Below are 21,774 nucleotides of genomic sequence, written 5' to 3' on the forward strand. Positions count from 1 at the left end.
CCACTGTACTGCATCTATATACCACTGTACTGTATCTATAGCTGTATGAGACCACTGTACTACATCTATAGACTACCTACTGTATCTATAGAATGCTGTACTGTATCTATAGACCACTCTAGTGCCTCTCTAGCCCACTCTATTGCACCTGAAGACCACTCTAGTGCATCTGTAGACAACTCAAGTGCCTCTATAGTGCACCTGTAGAGCACTCTATTGCATCTGTAGACCACTCTAGTGCACCTGTAGACCACTCTAGTGCATCTGTAGACCACTCTAGTGCACCTGTAGACCCCTGTAGTGCATCTGTAGACCACTGGCGTGATCTGTAGACCACTGTAGTGCATCTGTAGCCCACTCTAGTGCATCTATAGCCCACTCTAGTGCATCTCTAGCCCACTCTAGTGCACCTGTAGACCACTCTAGTGCATCTGTAGACCACTCTAGTAAATCTGTAGCCCACTCTAGTGCATCTGTAGACCACTGTAGTGCATCTGTAGACCACTGTAGTGCATCTGTAGACCACTCTAGTGCATCTGTAGCCTACTGTAGTGCATCTGTAGCCCACTGTAGTGCATCTGTAGCCCACTCTAGTGCATCTGTAGCCCACTCTAGTGCATCTGTAGACCACTGTAGTGCACCTGTAGACCCCTGTAGTGCATCTGTAGACCACTCTAGTGCATCTGTAGCCTACTGTAGTGCATCTGTAGCCCACTGTAGTGCATCTGTAGACCACTGGCGTGATCTGTAGACCACTGTAGTGCATCTCTAGCCCACTCTAGTGCATCTGTAGCCCACTCTAGTGCATCTGTAGACCACTGTAGTGCACCTGTAGACCCCTGTAGTGCATCTGTAGACCACTGGCGTGATCTGTAGACCACTGTAGTGCATCTGTAGCCCACTCTAGTGCATCTGTAGCCCACTCTAGTGCATCTGTAGCCCACTCTAGTGCATCTCTAGCCCACTCTAGTGCATCTGCCCACTCTAGTGCATCTGTAGACCACTCTAGTGCATCTGCCCACTCTAGTGCATCTGTAGACCACTCTAGTGCATCTGTAGACCACTCTAGTGCATCTGCCCACTCTAGTGCATCTGTAGACCACTCTAGTGCATCTCTAGCCCACTCTAGTGCATCTGCCCACTCTAGTGCATCTGTAGACCACTCTAGTGCATCTCTAGCCCACTCTAGTGCATCTGTAGCCCACTCTAGTGCATCTGTAGACCACTCTAGTGCATCTATAGACACATCTGTAGAGCATCTGTGGACCCCCCCCCCACTGGTTTTGTGTCCTGGTTTTGTTTTAACCTGTACTCTTTTTTTTACAGCACTTTGGGTGACCTGGTCATGTTAAATGTGCTTTATAAATACATTGAGTTGTGTTGAGTTGAGATGCAGTATAGTGGTCTATAGATACAGTACAGTGGTCAATGTATGTGGTCTATAGATGGAGTACAGTAATCTATATATGCAGTACAGCGGTTTAGATTCAGTATAGTGGGATATAGATGCAGACAGTGGTCTCATGCAGCTATAGATGCAGTACAGTGGTCTCATGCAGCTATAGGTGCAGTATAGTGGTCTCTAGATGCAGTACAGTGGTCTCATACAGCTATAGATACAGTACAGTGGTCTCATACAGCTATAGATACAGTACAGTGGTCTCATACAGCTATAGATACAGTACAGTGATCTCATACAGCTATAGATACAGTACAGTGATCTCATGCAGCTATAGCTACAGTAAAGTGGTCTCCTTTTTACAATAGGCGGAAATTACATATTTGTACTGCATGCAAAAAACTGCATGGTTCTTGCCTGCAACTGCATGAGATTGGCATAAATGTGGCAATTATGTACAGGGGAGGCTTGTAGGTATCCATGTAACCCATTTCAATTCACTTATATCGAGGTGACAGCTCAGGGGACCATTTGGAAAATAGTGATGGACGTTTTTCCCTTGACAAAATGTTGTCTAACTTTGAATCATTAGGTATTTAGCCCCCTTACCGACAAGGTAGCATGACAAGGTTGGTCCCATTGGAAACCTGAGGTTGTCTAGAATCAAATGGTATCTCTATCTTTGGGCTACGTCTAAATTTGAGCGTGCCACAGTCTCCGAAAGACAGTCTCGCTGGCGTTTCAGCCAGCCATCCCGCAGGTCTCATAGGGGTAATAAAACATTGAAAGAAAACAGACTTTGGACCACTTTTTTTCTTGGGATCCCTATATTAGAGGTCCTATGGATGGCAAAAATCAAAACTAGAAAAAAAAATAAGAGGGTGCGCGTGGACCCCTCCTAGGGCCTCTACTAATTTCATTACTGGTTGCGCGCCGGTGTCATACTCCGAAAATAGCTGATCTACAAACTTACAACACGCTGCGGCGCGTTGTAAGCTTGTAGATTAGTTTTTTTCAACATGCAGCTACTGTAAGTATAAATCAGGTGTTAAGACGGCAACATGGCAAGTAAAATCTTATGCTATTTAGTCGGCTAAAACTAAAACACTTCAGAGGACTAAAATATGACTAAAACTAAATTGAATTTCTGTCAAAAGACTATGACTAGAACTAAATAAAATTAGCTGTCAAAATTGACACTGGCACGCCAAAGTGCACACACTATATTGCAGGCATGCAAACAGCCCCGAGGTGAAAAAGGTGACAACATGTTGTTTTCTTTCGGGTCAGGTGTCACACAATTGCCCTATTTGGGTTCAAAAAGGTGACTGTAGCTGAAAAGTGACACTTTTGCATGTCTGATATTCAATCAGACGTTAATAATGTGTGTGTGCGTGCATGTGTCAGGTGTTAAGACGGCATCATGGCAAGTAAACAACATTGATCGGTATATATGGTACATATCCACTAGCATTATTGGACTCAAATGTATGTATGTATATTTGCTCTTTTAAATGGACCGAAATAAAGATTTACTACATATGGTACTGTATGTCTGTTTCTCTTCCGTTAGAACCTGTCTATTGTTTATTAATACCTTATGATAGTTTTAACAATGTTTTTTCTTAAAACATTGAAACTCTTTATTCTGAGTGTTTGCTCAATATCAGGAATCTCACCATCTATCTACCTCTTTAGTAAAAAGAAAATACATTTCGAGTTTGGGAGTTTGCGAGTTTAAAAGCCCAAACAGAATACAGATTCTCCATAAACCCCAATCAGAATAAACAGACCAAAACTGAGATTTTAATCTGTTGCAGAGTGGTGGTTTAAACCTTTTCACAAACCAATCAAAAGGAAAATTGGGTAATTAAGGTCAGGTGTATAATGCATTGTATGTGCATTTATATTGCATTATTATGGCTTCATAACACTGCAGGGAAGTAAGTTATGCATTGTTGTAACCTCAGTACTATCATTACAAAGTCGTTCTTGTGCTCCACTTCTCCTCTTCATTGATCCCAGTAGAATTAAGCATGTGTTGTTATCATGCTGCTGCTTGATTAGAGCAAAACAAACAGCATATACTGCACTGAACAGACCATTGATATCCATCTTTAGGGAAGTTATTCAAACATGTGCAAAAAAACAACAAATGCAATGTACTCATCATTTGTGCATGTCACACACAGGCTGTGTGACATGTGCTACAGCTGTTCTGATTAAAATATAATAATATAATATGTAAACAACACCAGACCAGATTAGATCACATCCCATATAAACAGTTGAGCCAAAACCTTTATTAGGAATGATTTAAATCAGAGTGGAATAAAAGTGTCCACATGTATCCCTAAATGTGATTACTAACAACACCAAATAGCCTATTCTTACTTTATAGCAACTCTGACAGTCATCACAGTCAGCAGGGAGAATTGATGATTGGAGGTTTATTATGAACACACACATATCATGTGTTATGGTTATTATGTTCATCTTATAGATGCTTTATTTTTTTCATTATGACAATAAGATTTTATATTTATTATTATAAATGAGTTGGAGGTTCAGCTCCAGACCACAAACTGCTCAAATAAAGTTCTTAAATGGACTCACCTTCAGGATCATCCACAGCCACAGGCTCAAACCAACGTGGAGGCAGCATACGCCTCACAGACTCTGGCAACTTCTCTTTTATACGATCCGAGATGAAATTCAAACAATATGTAATATGTTAAACACAGTGATAACATATTACATAACAGTGATATGCGGTTTCAGCTGTTGGCTTGTTTGGACACATAACAATTAATAAATTAACACTTAATGAAATATTTAGTTTACAGTAGTAGGCCACACACACACACACACACACACACACACACACACACACACACACACACACACACACACACACACACACACACACACACACACACACACACACACACACACACACACACACACACACACACACACACACACACACACACACACACACAGTTCTAAAGATTAAAATATTTGACATTGCTTGTAGCTGTTGAACAGTAACTTTTCAAGTAAGTTGTATGTTATGTGTAACTTAAAATCAGTAGAGAAACTTACCACGATATTTCACACCCAGCATCAAACCCACTGCAATGATGAAAGCAACAATACTGCCTCCAACAATCCCTCCCACAGGTGTCTGTTTCACAGGTTCTTGGGAGACAAATAAACAATTATATTAATGGGTTTCATTTGCTTTCAATTAAAAGGTTGAAGGCATAATAATAATTTACGAACCAGGCTACTGGCTGCTTGTAGGTTTGTCTACATATTGTTGTTGATGAAGATTAACATGTCAACGTGTTCTGGTGTCAATTCTTGTGGCTAATGTACTAGCTTATTAGCCAGACTCACTCGCTCTGATCAGTTGACAGAGTTAGACCTTCCAGATCAATGTAGGCCAATCAGCTGCAAGTCTGAAACTACTCTACTATGTTATGGTACCTGGCTGAGAGTGTTTAAAATAATGATATCTCCCCCATTATTTAAACAAATTATGTTGTCAACTAAATGCAGATGTATTCTTCTTTAAATAATGTGTTACACTACTTCAACCATGCAGCATCAACGGAGATATCAAACACATTGGGCCTCAAATTCACTAAGCTTTTTGGGTACGCACAGATTTTGTACTTATGAGAATATCCGCACCTTGCGACAAACAGTCTGATTCATCAAAAAAAAAAAGGTCTGGATTGTGGCGGACGTACATTCAAACTCATGTCTGCTCATAATATGAGCAGACATGAGTTTGAATGTACGAAGAATAAGGTATTTTAATAACAAACAGCATGGTTTGAGGCATATTATGCGTCAAACCATGCTGTCTGTTTTGCTATCTTAAAATGCCTTATTCTTCGTGCAAAATGAATTACAACAGTGCCAAACCTCAAATAAAGTATTGATGTGCCCAACATTTGTCATCAGATAGAAAAGAAAAGGAAAAAAATGCTAAATTATCTATTGCTTGGATGCATATTGCATGATGCAACTTCAAACACATTTTTAGGTTCTTCAGCTGATGCATTTAGAGCTGAATTGTTAGGTCTCTCTGTGTGTTTGACGTGGCCACAATTTCGATTAAAATAGACTATCGTGTCTTATGTTGCAGGAGGCAGGCGCTCCTCCAAGGTCGCGCTATTCATTTATAATATTGATCACAGACTATACTAATAAGTCTTACCATCCAGATCCATTCCCCATTCCGACGTAGGACAGTGAATAGGATATGTTAATCCAAAAGTCATCAATAAAGCTGTGTTCCATGATCTATAGGTATTCCCTGGATTCCAACATCATATTTTTACCTCAGCAAAGGTGAGCTATATCTTTTCCACGTTTTATTAGCCTATTATTTGATCGTGGTGTTAAACTTTGTGAACTTCTTATTCTCCTTACACATGAGAGCATTACTTTTTTAACGTTCAGCTGATCCATCGTGCGATCGAGGGACTCGCTCCCAGATAGAACAGATGCACAAGTTGTCAAGGCCGTGCGATGCAACACGTTGCAAGCTTGCAGATCTATTATTTTTGTCGAGAGACGAAGTTGAACTTCTTCAGCGTGGTAAAGGTGTTTTTTATGTTGGGTGAAATCAACATTAGAGGGAGCTCCACTGATCTTGTTCCCCCCAAATTCGGCACAAACATGGGGATTCTACTACTCTGCCAACAAAATGTGGAACGCCCTACCACCAGCCATTAAAAAGGTGCGACTCATTATTCTCTTTCAAAACCACCATAAAAGAGTACTTGTCTGTAATTTTCAACAAGACTTAGATGAGTCTTCTAGCTTGCCAACATAAAATACAGTGTGTGGTAAGTTACAGTACAGTACACACTGGATACAGTCTACACAGAACATGTCTGCCCTCTAGCGGACAAATAGGCATATAGCCTCTTGCAGTGGTGGTCAGCTAGTTAACTTGACATTGTCATATTGCATTTTCTAATGTAATTTACCTACGTGCAGACTACAAATACAGTATGTGTTTAGTCTCTGAATGGATACAATTGGTATCCCAACCAACCTGAAAATGTAGCTATTTTCTGTTGAAAAGCAGAGAGCTGGAGACCCCTGTTACTGAACAAATACTCTATAGCAATGATTACTACCGGAATAGAGCTCCAGGGTGGGGGTGGGGGGTAGTTATCAGTGAGAACAGCCATAAAACAGGTTTATCAGCACAGGAGCACATTGAGAATGCATTGAAATGGCTGGGAAGGGGGGAGGGGGGGGTGACATTAACATTGAAGTCAATAAGAAAACCTGGGTGCAAATCAGGTTTTCCACCCAGGTGCCCCCCAAAGGGACAGGCCTACGGCTACACAGGACTCTTGACCCTGATTGGATTGTGACATTCAGTAGGTGGTTTGAAGACACCACCTTTGGTGTAACACCTTACAATGGCCAATCACAGCTTTTAGAGTTACATGGTAGAATAAACATTTTCTCTTTCTTTCTCCCATTGGGGGGCTGTCGCCCCATATCACACATAATGGACAAGCTGTCACTGGCCTCTTAGCCTGAATAGACATAAGAAACATATGAGACTGTAAAGACCCCAAACGCAATACACCCAATTAATCCTGTCTCCTTCGCTGTATAAATGATACTTAGTGAATGAGGCCCAGAGCTGATATTCTGAATTCAGCCTCATGAGTTACATGACATGCCACATTCTGTTCCAACAATGTGAAGTTAAAGTTGGGTCAATTCATTAAATATAGTTACTTTGTTGAATTGAATTCAGCAATTGAATTGAATTGAATTCAACTGTTGAGACGGCACAGGAGACAACAAGAATTACCAACACTAGACCATACCCATGGGGGGATATGCGCACATGATTTGGCAACCCGGGAGCCAGCGAACACAAAAACGCTAATAAACAGCTGACATTTGGGGAAAGCGAACATGGTAATGGTCAATGGCTGTGTGCAAATTGAGATCAATTGCTTCAGCCACTGAGGAGAACCGGGCAGAAGAGATGTTGGGCTCACCGCACAGACAGAGCTTTGTTGAATTATAGGAGGATGTTTAATCAAAGTGTCTTCTTCACTGTGCTTCACACAGACACACATGACCAGTTTTATGATTTGTCAAAATGTCAGTGTTGGATACATTTCTACACATCGTGGAGTAAACTACATACCTTTGTAAAGTAGGTTGTCACGGGGACCACTCTGGTCCACACTGAACATGTTCTTCATTTCACAAAATAGTTTTTCAACCTTCTTCCCTTCCTCATTGTTGAAGATTATCAACTGATTAGAGTTCTGTCCAGAGTCAGACACCATCCATTCCCCTTCATCTTTCTTCCAGCGATAGGTGACCGGACCTGACTCTCTGATGTCTCCTAAACAGTCCAGTCTGCAGCTGGTAGAGTTAGATGTACAAGGTTTGAAAGCCACTGATGGCTTTGGGACTCTCTCTGTTGGGGAAAAAGAATGCACACAGCTCAGAATTACTGGTCAAATGGTCTCCACTCTGCAGTCATTGTTGATGAGGAAAACACATGTTGGCTGTGTGATCTTCCTCAATGGAATGGTTATGGTACAGATACACGTGGGGGGAGCAAGGTTATTATTATTATTATATTGTTTATGCTTCACATTCATTGCCAGACCCAGGGGGTCGGCCTACATGAGGCTTTGTCGGTCGGTCTGTCCCTCTTTCGTCCCTCTGCAGACACGTCATGCGAAGTCCGGCCATTCAGATTTCAACCACTAGGGGTCTGGCAGTACAGGGGTCTATTCCACGAAACCTGGATTAGGGATAAACCGGGTTTAATCGGCTATCCTGGCTTAAATTATCCATGAATCGGTTTCACGAAAGCTGAGTTAGCTCGGCAGATTAACTTAGCCAGTAAACCTGGATATGTTTATCCATGATCCTGTTTCACAAAAGAAAATTGAAGCAATCCTGCCTTAGTTACCATGGCAATTTAGCTGTGAAGTTAGCCTGGTCCGGACCTGGTCCGGCTTTATTAATCCAGTGCCTTGTTCTTCAAGTTTTGTGAAATAGCTGTTAGTCCAATGACTCCAATCATAAACCAATGAGTTTTTCCACACTTATTCAATTCTTATGCGAAAATCGAAGATCTACAAGCCCGAAATGTTTTTGTCTTATGGCGGCCGGGGGTCCCCGGCCCCCCATGGACCCCCACCCCCGTGGACCCCCGCCCCCGTGGACCCCCGTGTACCTCCGGCCCCCTGTGTACCTCCGGACCCCCGTGGACCCCCGGCCCTGTGGACCCCCGGACCCCCGTATACCCCGGACCTCTGTTGGGGGTCAACGGGGGTCTGGGAGTACACGGGGGCCCGGGTACTCCCGAAGCTTAGTCTTCAGTGACACTGAGGTGTTGGAGTACCAAGAGGAGCTAGCATAGTCAAAAAGGGGCTGAATCAGGGCCCCTGAGAGGGTCCTGAGGGCCTGAGGGTTGACAAAAGAGGAAACTCTGGCCATAAATCTGGTTCTCTGGTTTGATTTGAACCCACAACCTCTGCGGTGGTGGGCAGGGACTTTACCACTGCACCACCGAGTGTCCCGTTGGTGTGTTTCATTGAGGTGTTTCTGTGTGCCAGCATTAATTTAACCGTAGAGGAGTTTTCCATGCTGGTATACAAAATACCCACAATTAATTTTACCTTCAGCTGCCACCAGTAACCCATCTGTAACAAAGTTCCATTCTTCTGTTTTGTATGACAAGTTGTTTATATTTTAAACCCACCAAGAGCACTAACAGTTCAAGGTTTGGACAATAAAACGGCCATTATTTGACAACATTGGTATTGGTGATTATTAAAATTTCAAATGTTTTCAAAAATAGCAGATCTACAAGCTCTAAACGCATCCCAACGCAGCATGTTATGAGGTTGTACTAGATCAGTTATTTATATATTCTTTGGAATAGGGCATAACTAGATAAACAAAGTAAAGTTTGTGCATAGTATATTGTGTTGCTTTTAAAAGTTCTCAAATAGAAACTCATTAAATTACGTTTTAATTGTGCATTTTTTGGAAAAATATCGGTCAAAACATTGGTAATGTGTGGTCTAGGACTCTCCAAAATTGGAATCTGCATCGTACCCAAAACTCTGGCATCAGACGGGCTCTACAAACAATCTCTATACAACTAAATAAAGCATGGTGAAAGATGTTGGAGATCATTGGTGCTTATATAGGGGAGTAAACATTTAAACACAGATTGCATTGAGTGACACGCCCACCTGCAGAAAACAGTTGGTGGTGAATGTAATTCATTTTGCTTACATCTCTTCTCATACGCACCAAGCTCAACTTCAGGAAGGTTTTTTGCTATTTACAGCTATGCAGAATATAATTCAAATTCACGCATAAATAAAACAAGTTTTACTATTATAGGTAAAATAGTAATACCTTTCCAGACTAAACATAATCTGTGTCACTACCCTTCCATCTTTCTAGATCTGTCTGTCGCTGTCTGTGTCATATAGGCTATGCATCACCATCATTAATTGTGAGATGGTCATCCAACAGATTTAAACACATTCACTAATCCTTAAGTTGCATTATGAATAAAGAATGTTCATTAGAAAAAATCATTCCATTAACTCTAACCATTCAAATGAACATTTTCTCTTCTGATGACTGGACAGACATGTATTGAAACATGTGGATGCTATAATAGAAGTACAACAAAACCATAACGTTTATCCTTCACAAACATTCATACTTACTGATCACTTGAACCTTGTAAGTCTTGTTCAGCAGTTGACCGTTTACCTCCACAGAATATATTCCACTGTCTTCTATGGTCATGTTGTTGATGATCAACCTTACAGTTTCTTTATTCAAGTCAGTGCGGTCTCTATATGTCCCATAGTAATCCACATCAGGACCAAAGACCTGATCGCATTCTGCTACCTTATTGGGGCCATGTTTCCACAGGATGCCAGTGATGGTTTTAGGAACAGAGTTGGTATCTGGATACAATTCAAGGATTTCTTCCAATGGTCTGTATGTCACATCTTGTTGGTCTGTGTAGAGAAATATATTTCAGTCAAGTTGAATAGTTATAGCAGCCTGTAATAACATTTAGTAGAAAGAATGGTTTAGCAAAACAAATAAGTAGCTATACTAGACTAACACTGTCTCCTATGGATCCAACGTGAAATTATACAGATGCAAACAAGCCATTCTAAGAAGACTGGGGTACAAATGTATAAAGTGTTGTGTGGTACAAAGGTAGCATGATGCAATTAAAAGTGTCACTTTAAAACCTGTGCCTGGAAAAGAGCTTTGTCAACGGAAACATAATTTTCAGTGAATCCTACATTTTAACACAGCTGCATAGTATTATTTCAGTGAACAATCTGAACATTAGATATCTTGATATCAGACTAAGCAGTTAACTCAGTGTAGTGGGCAGAGTCTATGGTCTGGGCTCAGGCAAAATGACATGCACTTTCGGAAGCTCTGTCAAAAGCCGGAGGTGTCAATGTGCGTTCCTCCTCCACCTTCCTGCATCGCTACATGCCGGTGGTGTTGAATACAGGTCCAGTGGGCACTTAAACCTTCTGATAACCTCGCAAATCCGGCGACCTCGGAACAGGTATTTCTGGGCACCAAAGCGACTGGGCCCCGGGATCACTGGGCCCCAAAACAGGACCACAATATTAAGTCCCCAGGACCGTTTTGTGTTATCCTTTTAGTCCAAATTAATTAAAGGCATAGTATGTAACTTAGCCCTGTGTTTATATAACAAAACAATATTTATTTATGTTTTACTAATCATTTCCCTCTATAACAGCAGTTTTACCACGGTTCTCCGTTTACTACTCACTATGGGATATCAGCGCCCTCAGGCGATGAGACAGAGCAACACACACGCTCCCGGCGCCAATACTGATTGGCTAAGGGTATGTCACGAGTCCGGAAGGACCCGGGAGTATAAAGCTCCCCCGTGACGTAGGCTCTTCCTCTTTTCTCCACTCTGCAAGCGAATGCGCAGATATTCACACACAAAAAGCAAGAAAATTTCAACTTAACCCAACGCGGGAATACGGAGTATCTCCCCACGGGAAAACCTTGCTAAAAGTTCTCTCCCGGAACTTATTTTATTATTTTATTTGTCTATCCTCTCAGTTTCTTCCTTTGTCTGGCATTTGAAAACGCCGGTTAGCGTTTTTCATTCATTTAGCGACTAGGCTACTAGTAGCAGCTAGGCTAAGGTGCTACTAGCCAAAGTTTAGGCCGCTGTGTTCCAGACCAGGATGGAACCACCGAGGACCTGCGGACGACCGAGGTGCGACCTCCTCGTCGCCGCAGACGACCCCCACAGTGTCTGCATTTACTGCTGTGGGGTCGCCCATGCCGTTGACGCCAAGGTACGCCAGGGCGAGAGGGACGAGTGCCCAGCGTGCGCGTCCTTCACCAGCCAGCAGCTCGACGCCCGGCTTGCCAGGGTAGAGACCCTGGTCGGCTGGGCCAGGAGCGATCCAGGCATGGCGTCCGTCACCACCAGCACAGGGACCCCAGGAGTGCCGCCCGAGGAGACACTCATGGGACCCCCACCGGTGCCGACGCCGAAGGTAAAGCGGCCAGCGGCGGAGACGCCGCCTTCCGTCGCTGCCGCTGTACACATGTCGCCGCCGCAGCTAACCAGCAGCGCCTCCACCTCCCCCCACCGACGCTACGACTGGGCTGCCTCGTTGGCCGATAGCGAGGAGGAGCTGGCCTTCGAGGAGCTGGAGGACGAGTTGGACCTCGCGCCATACCAGGAGGTCCAGGAGGTGTCCATGGCGAGCGCCGAGGGGGATGGCGGAAACCCCGACACCGTCGAAGTGGTCGTCGAAGAGGTCACCGAACCAGTAACAGCGGTATTCAAACGGGCTATCGCCAGGTGCGGGTTGGTGCAGCCCGTAGAGAGCCGCAACGCCACCGCTCTCGCAGCAGGCTTCCAGGGCTTGGAGGCTCCACCAACACGGGTGGTGGAGTCCAAGAAGCTCCCTGAAGCGATGGGGTTCCAGACGGCCTTGGTGAGCTCCTGGGGGGATCACCAAGACCCACAAAAGCTAGCTTTCCCCATCGACCTGATCTCCGCCAGGGAACTGGGGCTGATCGAAGTCCCTCCGATGGACCCTGTGTTGGCGGAAGGACTGGAGGACATGCAACCAGGTACGGTGGTGCTTGGGGGCGCCACACCGTCCTTTTATAACGAGGAAATGAGGAAATCCTCCGCGGCGTTGAAGAAGACCTACGCCGCGGCTGGACAGGTCGCAAAGACCCTCAACGCCGTTACCATCCTCCAGGGCTCCTCTGCCGTGCGACTAGCGGAGCTGAAGACGAAATGGGGCGATGACGCTAAGGAGCTGCATCGCCTTAACCAGCTCACCATTTCCTGCACCCAGCACGCCATCAACTGGACCGGCCGGGTGTTGGACGACTGCGCGACCATAGAGAGGGTGCGGTGGCTCGACCTCGCCACCTTCACAAGAGACGCGCAGAAAATAGACGCGAAGAAGAAGCTGCTGGCCCTTCCACTCAAAGCAAGTAATCTCTTCAGCGGTGCAGAGAAGTACTTAAAGGACTCCACGGAGTCGGCGAGGGCCCGGAAAGAGGCAGCGGCGGGTCTTTTGGCCCCGAAGCCTCCCCACCCAGGCAGACCCCGCCAGGAGAGGTCTGCCATACGGGGGAGACTCTCCTCATCTCGCCAACCCAGCGCCAGCGGCAGCTCCCGCAACTCCTCGGCCCGTCCATCCAGAATGGAAGGGCCCATGTCGCTGGGAGCCGGCGACGTCCGTCGCAAAGACCCCCGTTCCCCCCCTCCTTCTTCCCCCCGACCCACACGACGCGGCGGGAGAGGACGTGGTCGCGGGCAGCATGTTTGACATTTGCCCCCCGGTGTTACCGGTTGTTCGGCTGCCCCCCCCACATCCACACGGACGGAGTGGGGGGGGATTAGCCCCCCTGGTCACCTCGGGAAAGAGACGTTGCCTTTTCATGGCCCCGACGGACTTGAGAAACAAAAGACAAAAAGTGACAATGTTACAGAGCCAGGCCTCTGCCGTATTGTATTGTCAGAATGTTGTTTGCCAGGGTGTTTGTGTGCAAAATGTGGTTCCAATAAATGTTCTGAAATTTACAAAACCTCTCATCATTTCACCCGTCTCAGAGCGGCGATGCGGAGGGACCCCCCTTGGGGGGGCCCCTCCATATCAATGCCCTCCACCCATAAGCCCACAGCGCTTGGACAGTCCCTTTGGAGACTGTCCAAGCGCTGCTGGGATGAATTTTGTGCATGCTATGAACAAGACAAAGGTAATAAACCCATTGCTAATTCCAAACGCCAATGTACAAGGGTCACGCCGAAATTTCCATTTCTACCATCCATCCAGCAGAGGGCGCCAGAGGCCCACTGTGGGAAGGAAGGTTTGCAAAATGGCGGCGCGGGTCGAGGGTCACCCCAATATTTACAGTCTGCCGTGCACCGAGTCACGCCAACCTCTGGAGGGCGACAGAGTGCCTCTTTCAGTAGAGGTGGCTCCGTCGCTTCCTTTAGTCAGGCCAAGGGCCCTAGACAAGATGGCGGCGGACCTTGTAGACAACGTGAGAATAGTGCGGAACACTTCCGCACTAGGTCACGTGATCTCTACACGCAGAACGTCAGGATCGACGCGACCTCCTTTGTCTCTAGCGAGCTCCACAGCTGTAGCTCCGCTGAACAGAGTTTTAGCGTCTCCGGTTCCCATGGTAACGTTTTCACGACCAGTGGAACTAGCGACGGCAGCATCCAGCGACAATCCTCTCGCTCAATGCTTGGATCAATGGAAACTTTGCAAGCCGTGCCCTTGGGTGCTGCGCACCGTTCGCAAGGGTTACAGACTGCAGTTTGCCAGGAAGCCGCCCATGACAGACAAGGTATTGTACACCCGAGCGTCGGGCCAAGCGGCCAAGACCTTGAGAGAGGAAGTAGCCTCCCTTCTGGACAAGGGCGCGATAGAGAAATTATCTCCGGATCAGAACCGTCTGGGGTTCTATTCGGAATATTTTCTGGTGAAAAAGAAAGGGGGGGGCGTAAGACCCATATTGAATCTGAAGGGACTCAACAGGTTCCTGCGGGTTTTTCATTTTCAAATGCTAACGACCGTGAAGTTATTACGCACGGTGCGTCAGGGCGACTGGTGGACGAGCATCGATTTGAAAGATGCTTACTTCCACATTCCAATTTACCCCCCGCACAGGAAGTTCCTGCGCTTCGGCTTCGAAGGGGAAGTGTACGAGTACATGGTTCTCCCTTTTGGTATGTCGTTGAGCCCACGGGTGTTTGTGAAGTGTACCAACGCGGCCATTGCTCCACTACGGAGACAGGGAATCCGTCTGTCGACCTACATCGACGACTGGTTGATAGCCGCAGGCTCGGAGGAGGAGGTGGCGCGGCACACGGCCATGGCCATCTCCCATCTGACGTCACTGGGTTTCACAATCAACGTCAAGAAGAGCGTTTTGGTTCCGTCCCAGCGGGCCACCTTCTTGGGGATCTCGCTGGACTCGAACACGCTCAGGGCACGTCTATCCAAGGAAAGGATAGACAGCGTTTTAGCTTGTGTGAGATCTTTCCGCCCGGGGCGGGAAGTTACTTACAAACAATGCATGCAAGCAGTAGGTCTCATGGCCTCAGCCATTCACTTAATCCGCTTAGGCAGGCTCTACATGAGACCCGCTCAGAGGTGGCTGAGGGCCCTTCGGATCCCACCCACCTCAGGTCGTCGGCTTGTGATGGTGTCTCCATGGTGTGTGGAGGCACTCAGACCATGGTCACAAGCAGCCTTTCTGTCCCAGGGGGTCAGTATAGGAGCTGTGATTTCGTGGAAGGTCATCACCACGGACGCCAGTTTGGCTGGGTGGGGTGCCGTCCACGAGGGCAGGTGGACCAGGGGAATGTGGGATCCGACACTGCAGTCGGCTCACATCAACTACCTGGAACTGCTGGCGGTTTTCCTCGCTCTGAAACATTTCGAGGCACAGATCTTGGGTTGTCATGTCGCGGTCAGAACGGACAATACGACAACCATGTGTTTTATCAACAAGCAGGGAGGCTTGACCTCCCTGGTGTTGGATGGTCTAGCACGCGAGATGACGCTTTGGTGCGAGTCACGGCTCGCGTCCATACGGGCGTCTCATGTACCGGGCCTCCTGAACCACGGAGCGGACTTGCTGTCCAGGGGCGATCTCCGGTACGGGGAATGGTCACTCCACCCGATAGTGGCGAAGGATATCTGGCACAGATTCGGTCGCCCCCAGGTCGATTTGTTTGCCTCCGAAGAGAACGCGAAGTGTTCTCGGTTCTTCTCAGTGAAGAGGGGGGACCGTTCCATGGGCATGGACGCCTTGGCACACAGTTGGCCGAGCGAACTGCTTTATGCCTTCCCGCCAATGGAGTTGATCCTCCCCACCTTGGAGAGGGTCAGGCTCCAGGGGTTGTCGGTGTTGCTGGTGGCTCCAGCATGGGGCACGTGGAGGTCGGAGATAGCTCCGCTCCTTTACGATGCGCCTCTGGCCCTCCCTCCCAGGGCAGACCTGGTGAGGCAGGGAGGGAACGAGCTGTTCCACGAGCGCCCTCAGGACCTAGACCTATGGGTTTGGCCCGTGAGAGGGCGAATTTGACTTCATGTGGCCTCCCCCCTGACGTGGTGGCTACCATCCAGGGTGCGAGGGCTATGTCCACAAGGGAAGCTTACGAGGTCAGATGGAATATGTTCGCATCTTGGTGTCTGGAGCAGTCACCAGTGGTGGTGGCTGTCCAGGCCCCGGTGGGCAGCATTCTTACCTTTCTACAGGGAAGGCTAAGTCAAGGTTTATCCTTCTCGACAGTGAAAGTGTATTTGGCTGCCATTTCGGCTTGCCACCTAGGTTTCGACGATGGCAAGACGGTGGGTCAGCATAACTTCGTGCGCCGGTTTATGAACGGCGCCAGAAGAGCTAGACCAGTCAACAGGCCACTGTTCCCAGTCTGGGATTTGACGGTGGTGCTGGATGCACTGTGCCGTCACCCGTTCGAGCCTTTTGAGTCTATGGATCTGAAGGTCATTAGTCTCAAAACGGTCCTTTTGGTGGCCCTGTCTACGGCTAAACGGGTCAGTGACTTGCATGCGCTCTCGGTGAGCCCGGAGTGCATGAGTTTTCTGAACAACGACAGGAGGGTTTTGCTTAAACCAAACCTGGCGTTCGTTACAAAGACCGGGGTGGTGGCCCCGGATCCGGTTGAATTGGTAGCTTTTCATCCACCTCCCTTCGCTTCGGCGGAGGACAGGCGGTTACATTGCCTCTGCCCGGTGAGAGCTTTGAAGCTCTACTGCCAGAGGACGGCGGCCAATCGCTCATCGACACAACTCTTTGTCTCTTTTGGCGTGGGGGTTCAGAGGAAGGCGGTCACCAAAGCGACGCTTTCTAGATGGATCCGAGATGCCATTAAGCTGGCTTATGTGAGCAGTGGTGTCCCAGTCCCGGGGGGTCTGAGGGCCCACTCTACTAGAGGCATGGCTACGTCCTGGGCTCTCTACAAGGGAGCTTCGATCCAGGAGATTTGTGCGGCTGCAAATTGGTCGTCACCATCGACTTTTGCGGCCTTTTACAGTCTGGACGTGGCGGCGTCATCAGTGGCGCACGCTGTCCTGGGTGTGGCTGCTGCCTCCAGGTCAGTGGAGGATAGGGAGTAGGCTTGGGGCTTTCTCCTTATCTTCAACTTCCTCTTTAGGTTTCCTTGGGACCAGCAGGGCTGTGTCTTGGGGAATGAGGGCCCTGCTCCTCAGTTTTATGAGGCGGACTGTGTCTGCCTGTTAGAGAATAAGGCAGACTCTAGAGTCTGTCAGGGCCTACTCTTATTATCTATCCCGCACCCCAGCCCGGTGGGCTGGGGGGGCGCCCAGGGGTCATGAGGTCGTGGACCTATGGCCTGGGGTTCTTAGGTCACGTCCTGGGGGACGTGACCTGGGGCTGAGGGGCGTGCGGGGTTGTCAGGGTTGTGTGGCTCATTACCTCAAGGGGGGTTTATGAATCCCATAGTGAGTAGTAAACGGAGAACCGTGGTAAAACTAGAGGTTACGAATGTAACCCCGGTTTTAGTAGGTTCGGAGTTTACTACTCACCAGACACCCCTTTCTGTGCGCATTTGGCATGCAGAGAGGAGAATGTTAAGAGGAAGAGCCTACGTCACGGGGGAGCTTTATACTCCCGGGTCCTTCCGGACTCGTGACATACCCTTAGCCAATCAGTATTGGCGCCGGGAGCGTGTGTGTTGCTCTGTCTCATCGCCTGAGGGCGCTGATATCCCATAGTGAGTAGTAAACTCCGAACCTACTAAAACCGGGGTTACATTCGTAACCTCTAGTTATCAGCCACTGCAGTAGTGTGGTGGTGTTTACCTGCAGAAACACATTGTCCTCTCACTGTATTTTGGTGTTTTCACTGTTTGTTTTGGTAGACAGGAACGTTTTGGGTCTACCAAAACAAACAGTGAAAATACCAAAACACAGTGAGAGGACAATGTGTTTCTGCAGGTAAACACCACCACACTACTGCAGTGGCTGATAACTGCTGGTATAGAGGGACATGATGGGTACAAAATGTATATATTGTTTTGTTATGTAAACACAGGGCAAAGTTATATACTAAGTATTGAATCAATCAATCAACTAAAAAACAGTGGGCACCTGGTATTTCAGGGCACCAAAACAGACTGGGCCCCAGGAATACTGGGCACCAAAACACAGTGGGCACCAGGTATTTCTGCATGAGCACCGAAACCGACTGGGCACTGGGAATACTTTGTGGGTGAAAGCTTATGTTATTACACATCCTTAAAAAATCTTGTTTGAGACATTGTAATGACATAAATCTTGTATGGGGGTCCCTGGCACAAAATATTTTCAGATAAGGGTCCGTGGCTAAATAGATATCAATTTGGGGGTCCTTGACATGAAGGTTTGAGAACCTCAAGAAGATCTATAAGGTCAGCTTGAACATAAATTGTCTTGTTTGATTGAGAAGTCTCCCTGTCTCTCCAGCTCTTTATTAAACAGAAGATGCATTCTCAGGTCGTTATACCAATTTTATCCAACAAGGAGAGAGAGCTCACAAAGGATGCAGATTAACAAGTGGAATTGGAAGTGATGACAAGTGATGACACTCTCCTGATTGGCTTAAATTGTATTTTCTGATATTAAAGAGCTGGAGAGACAGGGAGACTCCTGTTTGACACACTGAATAAATAAAATACAATGAATATCCAGCCACTGGGAATGCACAAGCTAGTGCGTGCTTAGTGCCGGGCCCAAGCCCGGACAAATTGGGTAGGGTTGCCCAGGAAAGGCAGGTACAACTTGCACCAAATCAAATATGATTTCCAAAACAGATTTCCATGCCGGATTGGTTGCGGACCGGATTACCAACAATTACCCCACACCAGTGGTGGAAAAAGTACTCACATTCTTTACTCAAGTAAAAGTATCAATACTGCAAAGTAGAAATACTCTGTTACAAGTAAAAGTATCAATACTGCAATGTAGAAATACTCTGTTACAAGTAAAAGTCCAGAATTCAAAATGTACTTTAGTAAAAGTACAAAAGTATTGGTATCAAAATGTACTTACTTACCAAAAGCAAAAGTACTCATTACGCAGAATGTCCCATTTGACGTTTTCAGAATGTAAACTTTTGAAAATACTTTTGAAAATAGCAGATCTACAAGCTCACAACCCCTCGCATTGCAACGTGTTGTGAGCTTGTAGATCTATTTTTGAATAGTCGAAATGTAGAGCTTAAGTGGTTAATTTATGTTTAGTAATAACAATCTAAATCTAAAAAGTAACTAGTACTAAAGTTTTCAAAAAATTATTGTGGAGTAAAAGTATAATATTTGCCTCTGAGATGTAGTGGAGTAGAAGTAAAAGTACTGAGAATTGGAAATACTCCAGTTAAGTAAAAGATACCTCAAAATTGTACTTAAGTACAGTACTTGAGTAAATGTACTTAGTTACTTTACACCACTGACCACACCAATCGCAACGCACCTGTCAATTGTGAGCCCCATAAGTATGTACTCCCCAAAGGAAGTTTTCATTTGTTCAGTGTAGCCATCATTTCAGGCCCTTTGCCGACAGAGAATGTTGTCCGTGTGCAGCTCGTGGAAAAGTGGATATATTTTACTAAACACACGTTTTATGCCAGAACTTTCAAATGGATATGAAACTAGAGGACAATATCTGACTCCAGTTGCAGGAATTAATGATTGAGTGAGTAGCCTACACTCCACACGCAGGGCGACACCTATAAACGCCACCAAGATCAGTCTGCTGCCAGGGCGGGCATCGGTGTTGCCAGATTCTGCAAGAACAATAAGCAACCATGTCTAAGAAAACAAGCCCAAAAGAAGCAACTATAGGCCACATGGGCACTTTAAACCTATACTGTACATCGGCTATTTGAAAATAGCCGATCTACAAGCTCAGAGCTTGTAGATTTGCCATTTTCAAACCAATCTTGAAAAAAAGAGAGGGGGGGGGGGGACCCTAGCACAAAATATTCCCAGGTGGGGGTCAAATGCATACACATTTTAGGGTCCTTGACATGAACATTTTTGAGAAACGAACCCACGACCCACAACACAGAAAAACAAGCTTATAATAAGCAGACATGGCAACAAGGCTGTGTATTTTGAATACATGAAATGCATGTATTATCACAGCTATTCTTCTAGGGCTAATAACGCAGCAGCATTTTATTATTAGCCACAAAAAAAGGTGTAGTAGCTGTATAATCATATTTTTTGCTCATGCCATTAATTAGTTATGTCTATCTTTCACAAATAAATAAAGGGCAGGGCCTATCAAAATAAACTGGTGTGATAACATAGTAGTAGGCTACATGTTGGCTTAGTTTTTGGTGGATCAATACCACTACCTGCTGGGGAAAATCCACCAGCCACCGATTTTGCCTTTAAAATATTTCTGACTAGAGTGACATTTCCACCTTGGAAATAATAAAATGCAGACATACGCACATACTATATGCTATGGTATGTGTCTGAATGCTTTTATTGATTTATGTTATGTTGTTGCTTATAGTCAAAAGAAGTACTCTACTCAGTCAGCCATATTGCACAATTCTTCGACAATAGCCAAAACAGCAAATTACATGGCTGGCCAATGCTACCATGCAGAGATTGAAATCTCTGTCTTGTTTCCTGAGAGCAGCTCATGTTTTTAATTATAAGGCCACGTTTTCTGAAACTCCAGCATCTTGGCATTGTGCTGGCCGCTGCATGGGCACAGTGGTGGAAAGTAACTAAGTACATGTACTCAAGTACTGTACTTAAGTACAATTCTGAGGTATTTGTGCTTTACTTGGGTATTTCCACTTTCCAATACTTTTACTTCTACTCCACTACATCTCAGAGGCAAATGTTGTACTTTTACTCCACTAAAATGATTTGAAAACTTTAGTTACTTTGTAGATTTTGATTAGTATTACAAAACATACAGTAGGCCTAACCACTTCAGCCCTATTACATTTTGGCCATTTGAAAATAGCAGATCTACAAACTCACAAGATCTGCTATTTTCAAAAGATTTGTATACATTTGAAAACTTGAAATGGAACATTCTGCATACAATGAGTAGGTAGCCTACTTTAAAGGGGTAGTTCACCCCCAAAATAACTTTTTTTCTATTGATTACTGACCATCTGGAGCCTTGAATTCATAGATATTTTTTTGTTTTTGTCACATTCCTAAGCCAATAATTTGATTATAATAAATGTGTCCCCATTGATTCCGGTAGGAGACACAAATGCATTTGTGTCTCCTACCGGAATCAATGGGGCTAAATTTATTATAATCAAATAATAAAGGAAGGAATGCGACAAAAACAAATAAATATCCATGAATTCAAGGCTCCATGGGGTGAGTAATCAATAGAAAAAAAGTTATTTGGGGGGTGAACTACCCCTTTAAGTACATTTTTAATATCGGACTTTTACTTGTTATACTGTATTTCTACATGGAATTGATTCTTTTACTTAAGTTTTCCACCACTGGCTGGGCATTTACCTTGCGCTCGGAAGGCGCTTTGCTTTCCTCTGCCTGCTGCTGAGAGCTAAAACATTTTCATCTCGGTCTCCTGAAGCGCTGCCAGGCGTTTTCAGCCGAGAAAAAGCCTAGTGGAGACACTAACAGCATACTTCTACTTACTGGGGACCAGACGGCATGTCTATCCACGGGCCAGTGGGGTTCCATAATATGTACAGTCTCAGTTAAACCAACACAGACATACTTATTCAACATAAAG

The 21,774-nt window shown here is 45.7% G+C and overlaps 2 protein-coding genes across 4 annotated transcripts in view; both read right to left on the minus strand.

The window, feature by feature from the left end:
* Positions 1–21,774, minus strand: part of LOC308080255 (NACHT, LRR and PYD domains-containing protein 3-like) — a 126,622-nt gene that overhangs the window by 103,990 nt on the left and 858 nt on the right. For all 3 annotated transcript variants that reach the window (XM_080422031.1, XM_080422033.1, XM_080422032.1), the window contains exons 2-5: positions 10,168–10,467; positions 7,602–7,880; positions 4,505–4,600; positions 4,016–4,090 (exon numbers count right to left, since the gene is read on the minus strand). In XM_080422031.1, the coding sequence (XP_080278157.1) occupies positions 4,016–4,090; positions 4,505–4,600; positions 7,602–7,880; positions 10,168–10,467 (750 nt within the window). The remainder of the gene's footprint in view (positions 1–4,015; positions 4,091–4,504; positions 4,601–7,601; positions 7,881–10,167; positions 10,468–21,774) is intronic.
* Positions 1–21,774, minus strand: part of LOC308080272 (uncharacterized protein) — a 117,945-nt gene that overhangs the window by 70,625 nt on the left and 25,546 nt on the right. The gene's annotated exons all lie outside the window — the stretch shown is intronic.

Source organism: Gymnoscopelus braueri (assembly GCF_963280865.1).
Source record: "Gymnoscopelus braueri genome assembly, chromosome: 24".
Classification (NCBI taxonomy): Eukaryota; Metazoa; Chordata; class Actinopteri; order Myctophiformes; family Myctophidae; genus Gymnoscopelus; species Gymnoscopelus braueri.